Below are 13,568 nucleotides of genomic sequence, written 5' to 3'. Positions count from 1 at the left end.
ACGTGACACTTCCAAGCGACAAGAGCCCAGACCGTCTGGAAACGGTTGGCGACAGGGAGCCCAGACCGGTCTGGAAACGGTTGGCGACAGGGAGCACCTGACCGGTCTGGAAACGGTTGGCGACAAGAGCCCGGACCGGTCTGGAAACGGTTGGCGACAAGAGCCCGGACCGGTCTGGAAACGGTTGCGACAAAGCCCGGACCGGTCTGGAAACGGTTGGCGACAAGAGCCCGGACCGGGCTGGAAACGGTTGGCGACAAGAGCCCGGACCGGTCTGGAAACGGTTGGCAACAGGGAGCCCGGACCGGTCTGGAAACGGTTGGCGACAAGAGCCCAGACCGGTCTAAACGGTTGGCGACAGGAGCCCAGACCGGTCTGGAAACGGTTGGCGACAGGGAGCCCAGACCGGTCTGGAAACGGTTGGCGACAGGGAGCCCAGACCGGTCTGGAAACGTGGCGACAGGGAGCCCAGACCGGTCTGGAAACGGTTGGCGACAGGGAGCCCAGACCGGTCTGGAAACGGTTGGCGACAGGGAGCCCAGACCGGTCTGGAAACGGTTGGCGACAGGGAGCCCAGACCGGTCTGGAAACGGTTGGCGACAGGGAGCCCAGACCGGTCTGGAAACGGTTGGCGACAGGGAGCCCAGACCGGTCTGGAAACGGTTGGCGACAGGGAGCCCAGACCGGTCTGGAACGGTTGGCGACAGGGAGCCCAGACCGGTCTGGAAACGGTTAGGAACACGGTACAAAGAATGCCTTTTGACGGTGTTGTTTCCTCTTCTCAGCTGAACACTCTAGAAGAGAAGCTGCCCAGAGCAGACAGCTGAGAGACCCAGCACCAGGAGACAGTGACCCAGCTCAGAGCCAGACCTAGAGACCCAGCACCAGGAGACAGTGACCCAGCTCAGAGCAGACCTAGAGACCCAGCACCAGGAGACAGTGACCCAGCTCAGAGCAGACCTAGAGACCCAGCACCAGGAGACAGTGACCCAGCTCAGAGCCCTGTGGGCTGAAGAGAAGAACAAGGAGGTCAGACAACAGATCCAAACCCAGCTGACCAAGTCCAAGGCTAGAAGGAGAAGGTAGGAGCTGTCTTGTGTTCCATCTGTAGCTAGAGCAGATCAGTACTGCCTGCCACCCCATGGACTACAAATCAAAGTTTATTTCTCATGTACCTTTTACACCCCTCTGTATCCTGTGTATGATGAAATACTTACTTGAAAGCTCTCCTCAACAGTGCACTGAAATATACATAATAATAATAATAATATACATAATAATAATAATAATATACATAATAATAATAATAATATACATAATAATAATAATAATAATAATATACATAATAATAATAATAATATACATAATAGAATTGTAAGGCAATAAGTCGTACAAAAGGCATTTTGTTTTGTAAAGAAAGTTAATAAAGCACAAAATGTTTTGAAAAATATAGAGAATGTACTATGAAAAATAGTATATCAGATATAATGGTGGACTAGTGGTGCAGATCTGTGAGTGTCAGGGTTCCCCTCCTAAACCAATATTTGTTGTTTGAAAGTGTATTGGAAGGTTCTTGGTAGCTATCCTATCTTCTTAGTTTGGATCCCGCGACGCAGTTGGCATCAGTTGCTGGGACTGCTTGTCTCTTTCCAGTGATCCTGCCGACCAAGGACAGGTCTGAGGATCTATTTGGCGTCGCAGCTAGCCTAGCCTAGCTAGCTGCATATCAAGCCAGCAAGTTTTTTTTTTTTTTTTTTACCCAGCCCATGACGCGGTTAGCCATTGTGGCTGGGACCGTAGATTGTACCAGGTTTGTGGCTGTCTAGATCCCTGCTGTTTGAAAACAACAATCTTCCCCGTGACCTGCCCTGTCTGGAACTGCCAGGAGTAACAGCCTAACATACGTNAGCATCAGACCTGCTTAATCTAGTGGTTTTTAATGTAGCATCAGACCTGCTTAATCTAGTGGTTTTTAATGTAGCATCAGACCTGCTTAATCTAGATGTTTAATAATATATCAGAGAAGTTTAAAAAACCTGAATGGAAAGGGTCCACCCTGATTGTCATCGTAAAGCAAAGCATTCCCTTCTCCATCCACATTACCTTGTACGCATCATCCACATGCGCCGTTTAGCTAGCTCATCGTTTACAATCGGAAAAGTGAATGGGAAAAGAGGGTAAGTTTAACTGTCTGTGTCTTATTTAAAAAAACATAAAATAACTAACTTGAAATCCCTGATTTCTAAGGTATTTTGTTACGTTCCCCAGCAAGAATGTTGCTCCAACAGAAGGAGGAATTTACAAAGAGTCACTGACCAACAAACAAAACGAAACAGGTTTTAGGAGGGGCTCTGAAAGACACTCATGGGGGTGTCTACTGAAAGTTGACTAGCTACAACAACTGTAATCTAAAAGACACCCACCATAAGCACCCATTTAATCTGCACAAGGAGAAGCAAACAAAATAAAAACCCACACCAAACATAAACACAGGAAGCAAACCAAAAAGTCTGAGCAAAAATGAAATCAGATAATGGGTTGTTTGTCTAGAAATCAAATACGGAGAGTTAACTAAAGAGGTTGACCCGCTGCATCTCAAGAGCACTGGGCCAGCGCCTCTTAAATAGCCCATGGGCCAGCACAGGTGAAACACCTTCCCACTAATGAGATAGCAAGCCATCACAGGTGTAACACATACTGACTAACGAGGTGAAACCAATACTGTGCTACGTGCTAAAGTCCAACCTCAAAACATAAAGGGGGGGAAAAAACCAAAGCCTGTAACCCATTTTTAAGATGTCAGGCTTGAAAACCCCGTTCAGCCATATTTTGGCACAGTGACTCACTACCAAAACCAGACGCAACTGGTTTCAAGTGGCCAAGAGAGAAGTCATGTGATCTCCTACTGCTATCTAGACGAATCGGGAATCAGACAGAGGATATATTTACGTCAATGGATAGGTAGAGACGTCAGCTTTCTCCTCATATGTATATCATTCCTGTAAGAGGGAAAAAGGTACGACACAAGCCCCTGCACTTTTTAAAATGGCAAAAACATGGCTGTGTTCCAATGGGAAGTTGTGTATGTTTTGACCGCAACCATTAACATTTAAAAAAAAAAATGTACATTCCTTTTGGAACAATATTTGGTGACATATATTTTTATCTCAAATCTAGACTTTCAAATCTCTTAATACCCAACATGGGGACAATTGTGGGACCCCTATCCCCCCCCCCCAAAACGTTTCAGTTTTTTGGGGTCTGCTGTATGTCGGGCTCTGTAGTTGTCACATTTTCTGACATGTTTATCTGAACATTCTAACAGTACTAAGCATGTGTTTTGTAAGACTTTTTTTTAAATACCGAAATGTACTTTGAGGGTAGTATACAATATTACGTGTTGTTTAGAAAATGCCAGCAGAGGGGGGTCAGAGTTTAACAGTTTGAGGTTGAATGTATCATTAGAGAAAGAAAAAAAGTAATGTCAATTTAAAATCAACAGAAGGGTTTGACTGAGAATGTGAGTGCTAATGGGTAACGCGGGTAGCTTTGGCATGAATCCACTCGAACGCTCAGTGTTAGAATGAATTTAACTTACATTGTCTCTCTGCATCTTTTTGGCTGTCTAGGTTCAGTGCAGGAGATGCGCCAGCTGCAAATCAAACTACAGCAGACTCAGACGGCCAAGACCGTGAGCGACGACATAAACAAAGCCTCGCAGGTATTTTCTCTCACATCCTTTTACACCGAGTGTACAAAACATTAAGAACACCTGCTCTTTCCATGACATAGAGACCCTCAAATTTAACCGTGGACCTCGAAGCCAGTTCCACTGCATTTTTCTCATTGTTCCCCTCTAATCAGGGACTGATTTAGACCTGGGACACCAGGTGGATGCAATTGATTATCAGGTAGAACAGAAAACCAGCTGACCCCGGACCTCGTAGGGTAAGAGTTGAATACCCCTGACAGGTTAAAGTTATGATCCCTTATTGATGTTAAAACCACTTTAAATCAGTGTAGATGAAGGGGAGGTGACATGTTAAAGGAGGATTTTTAAGCCTTGAGCCAATTGAGACATGGATTGTGTATGTGTACCATTCAGAGGGTGAATGGGCAAGACAAAATATTTAAGTGCCTTTTGAACAGGGTTCGGTAGTAGGTGCCAGGCGCACCAGTTTGTGTCAAGAACTGCAACGCTGCTGGGTTTTTCACGCTCAACAGTTTCAACAGTGTGTATCAAGAATGGTCCACCACCCAAAGGACATCCAGCCAACTTGACTCAACTGTGGGAAGCATTGGGGTCAACATGGGCCAGCATCCCTGTGGAACGCTTTCAACACCTTGTAGAGTCCCATGCCCCGACGAATTGAGGCTGTTCTGAGGGCTAAAGGGGGGGGGGGCAACTCCATATTAGGAAGGTGTATTATTATAATTTTTTAATGTAGAAATGTAGATGTTGACTGGAGTTGTTCATTAAAGAATTGTAAAATGTGTGTCGTGCAAACACTTGTTTGTAATGCAGAAGTGTAGATATTTAATGTAATTGGTTTCTGTAGGCGGAGTTTGACGGAGCAGATCAACCTTGTTATTTAGATATATATATATTTTTTTTTTCATTTAACCTTTTATTTAACTAGGCAAGTCAGTTAAGAACAAATTGTTATTTACAATGACGGCCTACCCCCGGGCCAAACCCGGACGACGCTGGGCCAATTGTCCGCCGCTCTATGGGACTCCCAATCACGGCCCGGATGTGATACAGCCTGGATTCGAACCAGGGTCTGTAGTGACGCCTCTCGCACTGTGCTTTAGACCGCTACGCCACTTGTCTCCCCAAGTTATAAGCATGTATGAGCCTTTTATAATAACTTTTTTTTATTATATCATTTTGAGTATTTTCTGTCCCCCTTTTCCCTCTCCATCTCAGGAGGAGTTGTCTGAGCTGAAGGAGCAGATCTGTCTGTATGGGTCTGCAGTGAAACACGGAGTCCTCTCTGTTGAGCTGAACGGAGGAGATATCTGGGAGAACCAGCTCTCTGATTCCTATGTAGACCTGGGCATCAAGAAGACTCACTGGCGGAACGGACGACGTCACAGGTACGCAACGGAATCATTTTTTAATGTTTGTTTCCCTCAGACATGGCTTGATTGACTATGAACTTGAAGTAACCACTTGGTTTCAGGTTTCAGCGTTGCTGTCAATTCCATTTTTTAAATTCAGTCAAATTCAGAAAGTAAACTATAAAATAATTTTGGGGGGAATTTCTGTTTATTTCCTAAATTGAAATAGAGTTGAGCCCAACCCTGTTCAGTCTCTTCCAGTCTCTCTGTTATGTCTCGTGTTTTCTTTGATTTACCAGTATTCCGCTGGCGGAGGTGACTGACCTCAAGCTATGAGACATTTTAGAAAGGCTTATAACATGCTTAATACAACATATAAAGCATTCTACCTGCAGGCTTTGTAAATGACCACCGCCGTGTTTCCTGTGTATTCTCATCCCGTCTGTCCTACAGTACTCCGCTGGTGGAGGTGACTGAGCCCAACCCCAAGCTGCCCAGAGGGAAGGAGGCGGGGGCTGTGAGGGAGCTCAGGACTGAGCTACAGCGCTGTCTGGCCAGTCTGAAGGGGAAGAGGCAGAGGATCAGCAAGCTGCAGGACCAGCTACGGGACTCAAAGGGACAGGTGAGTTTGGCACCCTATGTAGCGTACTATTGACCAGGGTCCTGTTTTTTCCCCCCTGAATCTGTTAGCTAAAATTGATATTTTCCTGACTTTCAATGTTGTCCTCATCCTATCCCTGCAGGTGGACCAGCTACAGACCCAGCTAGGCCAGCTACAGACCCAGCTAGACCAGCTACAGACCCAGGTGGACCAGGATCAGACCAGCAACACAGCAGAAACCAGATCAATGGACTCACATCCAGATGTAACTTCCCAGAAAGAGCTGTCCAGACTGCGGGAGGACAGGCAACGCCTACAAGAATGCCTTGAGGTTGGTAACTAAGTCTAGAAGGCGTTTCACAAACTGTAACAAGACAAAAAAGAGTTTAGTTCTGGTTTGGCACGATAGTGTGAAGAGGGTTTCATCGTAGAACTGAAGTCAACACAAGTCCTCTTCACACGATAGCTCAGTTAGTAGGGCATGGCGCTTGCAATGCCAGAATTGTGGGTTCGATTCCTGGGACCACCCATAATAAAAATAAAATAAAAGTGCTAAATGACATAATTATAATAAATTATTCTTATTATTATAATAATATTCTTATTATTATATTAATAAAATGTTATAATTATATTTATTATTATGATTCGTCAAACTCTTTTCACAGCACACATCTCAGTTTCTCAGTTTTCATTCTCAGTTTTCATGTCTGTCCCCCTTCCCAGGCCCTAGAGAAGAGGAACGTTGAGCTGAAGCAGAGGGAGGAGAAAGGGAAGGGGGTTAACTCTGTGCTGTTTCGCAAGACGAGAGAGATGATCCAGGAGTTGGACCAGGAGAAGCAGGAGGTTGCTCAGAGGTTAGTCTGAGGTGTTGTGTTGGGGTTGTCTACGTGAATACTGCATGTCTTAACGTTAACATCTGAACTCTTGCACTAGGTCATACTTCTGATGGGCTGCGTGTCAGATATGTGGATATCTGTGTCCTGGTATCCAAGAGTAGCTAGTTACCTGTAATCGCGTCAAACACGGCGACAGCGTCGCAAAATAGCACACAGGGCCTCATCTGGATATTGGTACACAACAGTTCAACATTCACCTTCTCTACCATTTTGTCAAGCCGTCTATACACATAAGTTTTGCTGCAAAGGCAAAAACCACGTTTTCATTGAAACGAATGTATTCTGGTGTAACAAAAATTGCAATGACGCTGTCACGAAGTGTTCGAGGCTAAAGGCTGGTGTGCTGTAATGAACAGTGAATAGTTGTGTATCTAATAGGCTAGGTGTTGCTGTATGACAGTGAATATGTTGTTGTATCTATATAGCTGGTGTGCTGTTGGAACAGTGAATATGTTGTTCTATATAGGCGGTGTGGTTGTATGACACGTGAATAGTTGTTCTATATAGCTGGTGTGCTGTATGACAACAGTGGAATAGTTGGTATCTAATAGCTGGTGTGCTTATGACAACAGTGGAATAGTTGTATCTATATAGCTGGTGTGTTGTATGACCACACGTGAATGTTTGATTCTATATAGCTGGTGTGTTGTATGACAGACAGTGAATAGTTGTATCTATATAGCTGGTGTGGCTGTATGACACGTGAAATAGTTGTATCTATATAGGCTGTGTGCTGTATGACCAGTGAATAGTTGTATCTATATAGCTTGGTGTGTTGTATGAACAGTGAATAGTTGTTCTATATAAGCTGGTGGTGTTGTATGACACAGTTGAATAGTTGTATCTATTATAGGCTGGTGTGCTGTATGACCAGCAGTGAATAGTTGTATCATATATAGCTGGTGTGGTTGTATGACAAAGTATAGTTGTACTATATAGCCTGGTGTGTTGTTGACACAGTGAATAGTGTATCTATTATGCTGGTTGTGTTGTATGACAACGTGAATAGTTGTATCTATAATAGGCTGGTTGCGTTGTATGACAGCAGTGAAATAGTTGTATCTATATAGCTGGTGTGCTGTAATGACCAAGTGAATAGTTGTATCTATAATAGCTGTGTGTGTTTATGACACAGTTGAATAGTTGTATTATATAGCTGGTGTGTTGTATGACAACAGTGAATAGTTGTTCTATATAATGCTGGTTGTTGTATGACACAGTGAATAGTTGTGTATCTTATAGCTGGTGTGGCTGTACTGACACAGTGAATAGTTTGTATCTATATAGCTGGTGTGGGCTAGTATGACACAGTGAATAGTTGTATCTATAATAGCTGTGTGTTGTAATGACCTAGTGATCATAGGTTGGTATCTTTATATAGCTGGTTGTGTTGTATGAACAAGTGAATAGTTTGTAAATCTATTAGCTGGTGTGTCTTGTATGACACAGTGAGAGTACGTTATGTATCTATTATAGCGTGTGTGTTGTATGATCACAGTGAATAGTTGTGTATCTATATAGCTGGTCGTGCTGTATGAACAAGTGAATAGTTGGTATCTATATAGCTGGTTGTGTTGTTATGACACAGTGATAGTTGTATCTATATAGCTGGTGTGGGCTGTAGAACCACAGTGATAAGTTGTGTATCTATATAGCTGGTGTGCTGTATGACACAGTGAATTGTTGTATCTATATAGCTGGTGTGTTGTATGACACAGTGATAGTTGTGTATCTATATAGCCTGGTGTGCTGTATGACACAGTGATAGTTTATGTATCATATAGCTGGTTGTGCTGTATGATACAGTGAATAGTTGTGTATCTATATAGCTGGTGTGGCTGTATGACACAGTGATTGTTGTTCTATATAGGCTGGTGTGCTGTATGACACAGTGAATAGTTGTATTATATAAGCTGGTGTGCTGTATGACACAGTGAATAGTTGTATCTATATAGCTGGTGTGCTGTATGAACAGCATGTGAATAGTTGTATCTATATAGCTGGTGTGTTGTATGACACAGTGAATGTTGTATCTATAGTAGCCTGGTGTGTTGTATGACCACAGTGAATAGTTGTAATCTATATAGCTGGTGTGCTGTATGACACAGTGAATAGTTTGTATCTAATATGCTGGTGTGTTGTATGACACAGTGAATAGTTGTATTAATATAGCTGGTGTGTTGTTATGACACGTGAATAGTTTAATCTATATAGCTGGTGTGTGTTGTATGACACAGTGAATACGTTTGATCTATATAGCTGGTGTGCTGTTGAACAGTGAATAGTTGTATCTATATAGCTGGGTGTGCTGTATGACACAGTGAATAGTTTTGTTCTATTAGCTGGTGTTGTTGTATGAACACAAGTGAATAGTTGGTATCTATATAGTGGTGTGCTGTATGACACAGTGAATAGTTATGTATCTTATAAGCTGGTGTGTTGTAATGACACAGTGAATCGTTGTGTATCTATATAGCTGGTGTGTGCAGTGTATTTGATCTAACCGGTGGGAGCTGAAATAGTTGTATCTATATAGCTGGTGTGGGGGGCTGTATGACATCAGTGAATAGTTGTGTATCTAATATAGTGTGTGCTGTATGACCGTGAATAGTTGTATCTATATAGCTGGTGTGTTGAAATGACACAGTGAATAGTTGTGTACTATATAGCTGTGTGTGGCCTGTAATGAACACAGGAATAGTTGTGTATCTATATAGCTGGTGTGGGCTGTATGACACAGTGAATAGTTGTATCTATATAGCTGGTGTGCTGAATGACACAGTGGAATAGTTATGTATCTATATAGCTGGTGTGCTGTAATGACACAGTGAATAGTTGTATCTATATAGCTGGTGGCTGTATGACACAGTGAAAGTAGTGTATCTATATAGCTGTTGTTGTATGAAAAAAAACACAGTGAAAGTTGTATCCATATAGGCTGGTGTGTGTATGACACAGTGAATAGTGTAATCTATATAAGCTGGTGTGTTGTATGACACAGTGAATAAGTTTGTATCTAATATAGGCTGGTGTGGGCTGATGACACAGTGAATAGTTGTATCTATATAGCTGGTGTGTTGTATGACACAGTGAATAGTGTATCTATATAGCGGTGTGCTGTATGACACAGTGAATAGTTTGTAATCTAATTAGCTGGTGTGCTGTATGACACAGTGAATAGTTGTGTATCTATATAGCTGGGTGTTGTATGACACAGTGAAATAGTTGTATCTATATAGCTGGTGTGTTGTATGACAACAGTGAATAGTTATGGTATCGTATATAGCTGGTGTGCTGTATGACAGTGAATAGTTTAATGTAATCTATATAGCTGGTGTGCTGTATGACACATGAATAGTTGGTATCTATATAGCTGGTGTGGCTGTATGAACACAGTGAATAGTGTATCTATATAGCTGGTGTGTTTGGTATGACACAGTGAATAGTTTGTATCTTATATAGCTGGGTGCTGTATGAGCACATGAATAGTTGTGTATATATATAGCTGGTGTGGGGCTGTATGACACCAGTGACAAGTTGTATCTATATAGCTGGTGTGTTGTAGACAGCAGTGAATAGTTGTATCTATAATAGCTGGTGTGTTGTATGAGCAACATGAATAGTTGTATCTATATAGCTGGTGGCTGTATGACACAGTGAATAGTTGTATCTATATAGCTGGGTGTGTTGTATGACACAAGTGAATAGTTGTATCTAATATAGCTGGTGTGGGGCTGTATGCACAGTGAATAGTTGTATCATATAGCTGGTGTGGGCTGTATACACAGTGAATAGTTGTATCTATATAGCTGGTGTGCTGTATGAACACAGTGAATAGTTGTTAATCTTATATAGCTGGGTGGTGCTGTAATGACACAGTGAATAGTTGTATCTATATAGCTGGTGTGCTGTATGGACACAGTGAAATAGTTTGTATCGTATATAGCTGGTGTGTTGTTATGACACAGTGAATAGTTGTATCTATATCGCTGGTGTGCTGTATGACACAGTGAATATTGTATCTAATATAGCTGGTGTGCTGTATGACACAGTGAATACGTTGTATCTATAAGCTGGTGTGTTGTATGACACAGTGAATAGTTTGTAATCTATATAGCTGGTGTGTTGTAATGACACAGTGAATAAGTTGTGTAATCTATATAGCTGGGTGGGCTGTATGACCACAGTCATAGTTGTATCTATATACGCTGGTGTGTTGATGACACAGTGAATAGTTGTATCTATATAAAGCTGGTGCTGGCTGTATTGAACACCAGTGAATAGTTTGTATCATATAGCTGGTGTGCTGTATGACACAGTGAATAGTTGTATCTATATAGCTGGTGTGTTGTATGACACAGTGAATAGTTTATCTATATAGCTGGTGTGGGCTGTATGACACAGTGAATAGTTGTATCTATCATAGATCTGGTGTGGTGTATGACACAGTGAATAGTTGTATCTAATTAGTGTGTGGCTTTGACCGTGAAAGTGTGACTAAACTGTTTGTAACAGTGAATAGTTGTATCATATATAGGTGTGTGTTTATGACCACAGTGAATAGTGTATGTATCTATATAGTCTGTGTGTTGTATGACACAGTGAATTAGTTTCGTAATCTATATAGCTGGTGTGTTGTCTGGACACAGTGAATAGGTTGATGTATCTATATAGTGGTGTGTTGGTACTGACACATGAATAGTCTGTGACTATCTATATAGCTGGTGTGTCTGTATGACACAGTGATTAGTTTTGTATCTATATAGTGGCTGGTGTGTTGTATGACACAGTCGAATGAGTGTACTATATAGCTGGTGTTTGTATGACACAGTGAATCAGTTATCGTATCATAGGTTGGTTTGTGTTGTATTGACACAGTGAATATGTTGTATCTTATAGATGTGGTGTGTTTTAACAGTGAGAATTCCTGAGGTTACCCAAATATAATCACCATGGAAAATAAGTGATTGTGCGGGTGTGTAATTACTCATGCATTACTACAGTACTGAGAGGGAGGGAGAGAGTGTGTGTTGTCAGGTATGAGGGACCTAGCAGCAGTTCAGCATGGCGTAGTGAACCGTGTTCGGTCAGAACTGACCCTGGAAACAACAAAAGCTCAAGATAAATAACATCACAAGCAGACCACCAGCTACAATATACAACAGCTACAGAAGGGCTGGAGTGTGTGGCGCCACCAACGGCTTGGCCCTGGGGTCAATACCCACAGGGATCAATAACAACAAACTATGTGTTCAGTCCTTTGAGTAACAGTATCTGTAGTCAGGAACAGGTTTGGTCTCCGCTGTATATCCCTCTCTAACAATGGAATCAATTTCTTCTGCGGTGGATAGAGCCAGCTGTGTGAGGTGAATGGAGAGATGGTGGGCAGTAACAGGAGTGTTACATCTCACTCTGCAAGGACGAAGACCGGCTGGAGGAAAACCTGCAGGGTGAAGAAATGGAGGAGGAAGGAAAGGAGAGAGAATGGTTATTAGTCTAGTAAACACACTTCTCACTTCATAAAGATACTATATGACAATAAGCCTGGTTCCAGATTGTTTGAACTTGTCTAATTCCAATGTTGGCGACAAGAGCCCAACCGGTCTGGAAACGCGTTGGCGACAGGGAGCCAGACCGGTCTGGAAACGGTTGGCGACAGGGAGCCTACCGTCTGGAAACGGTTGGGCGACAAGAGCCCGGACCGGTCTGGAAACGGTTTGGGCGACAAGATGCCCGGACCGGTCTGGAAACGGTTGGGCGACAAGAGCCGGACCGGTCTGGAAACGGTTGGCGACAAGAGCCGGACGGTCTGGAAACGGTTGGCGAAAGAAGCCCGGACCGTCTGTGAAACGGTTGGGCAAACAGGGAGCCCCGGACCCGGCTGGAAAGGTTGTCGACAAGAGCCCAGACCGGTCTGGAACGGTTGGCGACAAGGGAGCCGCAGACCGGTCTGGAAACGGTTGGCGACAACGGGAGCCCAGACCGGTCTGGAAAACGGTTGGCGACAGGGAGCCAAGACCGCTGGAAACGGTTGGCGACAGGGAGCCCAGACCCGGTCCTGGAAACGGTTGGCGACAGGGACCCAGACCGGTCTGGAAACGGTTGGCGACAGGTGAGCCCAGACCGGTCCTGGAAACGGTTGGCGACAGGGAGCCCAGACCGGTCTGGAAACGGTTGCGACAGGGAGCCCAGACCGGTCTGGAAACGGTTGGCGACAGGGAGCCCAGACCGGTCTGGAAACGTTGGCGACAGGGAGCCCAACCGGTCTGGACACGGTTGGCTGAAGGGAAGCCCAGACCGGTCTGGAAACGGTTTCAGGAACACTGGTAAAGAATGCCTTTTGACGGTGTTGTCCTCTTCTCAGCTGAACACTCTAGAAGAGAAGCTCAGACAGACCTAGAGAACCGGCACACAGAGACAGTGACCCAAGTCTCAGAGCAGACCTAGACAGACCCAGGCACAGGAGACAGTGACCCAGCTCAGAGGCAGCACCTGGAGACCCAGCACCAGGAGACAGTGACCCAGCAACGCAGGAAAAGACAAGTGACCCAGCTCAGAGGCAGACCCTGGATGACCCAGCACCAGGAGTACAGTGACCGCAGCTCAGAGTAGACCTAGAGAAACCCAGCACCAAGGAGACAGTGACCGCAGCTCAGAGCAGACTAGAGACCCCGCACCAGGAGACAGTGACGCAAGCTCAGAGCAGAACCTAAAGAAGGACCCAGCACCAGGAGACAGTGACCAGCTCAGAAGCCCTGTTGGGCTGAAGAGAAGACAAGGCCGGTCAAGAACAACAGAATTCCAAAAGCCCAGCTGACCAAGTCGCAAAAGGCCTAGATGGAGAAGGTAGGAGACTGTCTTGTGTTCCATCTGTAGCTAGAGCAGATCAGTACTGCCTGCCACCCCATGGACTACAAATCAAAAGTATTATTTTCTCATGTACTTTTAGCAAACACCCCTCTGTATCCTGTGTATAATGAAATACTTACTTGAATAGCTCTCTC

The 13,568-nt window shown here is 44.0% G+C and overlaps 1 protein-coding gene across 1 annotated transcript in view; it reads left to right on the top strand.

The window, feature by feature from the left end:
• LOC112071119 (cingulin-like) overlaps positions 1-12,964 on the top strand; it is a 22,339-nt gene extending 9,375 nt beyond the window's left edge. The window contains exons 6-11 of the mRNA XM_070439262.1: positions 3,630-3,721; positions 4,931-5,100; positions 5,518-5,686; positions 5,808-5,996; positions 6,392-6,522; positions 12,430-12,964. Coding sequence (XP_070295363.1) covers positions 3,630-3,721; positions 4,931-5,100; positions 5,518-5,686; positions 5,808-5,996; positions 6,392-6,522; positions 12,430-12,964 — 1,286 coding nt within the window. The remainder of the gene's footprint in view (positions 1-3,629; positions 3,722-4,930; positions 5,101-5,517; positions 5,687-5,807; positions 5,997-6,391; positions 6,523-12,429) is intronic.
• Positions 12,965-13,568: the final 604 nt, after the last annotated feature.

Source organism: Salvelinus sp. IW2-2015, unplaced genomic scaffold (assembly GCF_002910315.2).
Source record: "Salvelinus sp. IW2-2015 unplaced genomic scaffold, ASM291031v2 Un_scaffold1525, whole genome shotgun sequence".
Lineage (NCBI taxonomy): Eukaryota > Metazoa > Chordata > Actinopteri > Salmoniformes > Salmonidae > Salvelinus > Salvelinus sp. IW2-2015.
This window is presented reverse-complemented; position numbering and strand designations above follow the sequence as displayed.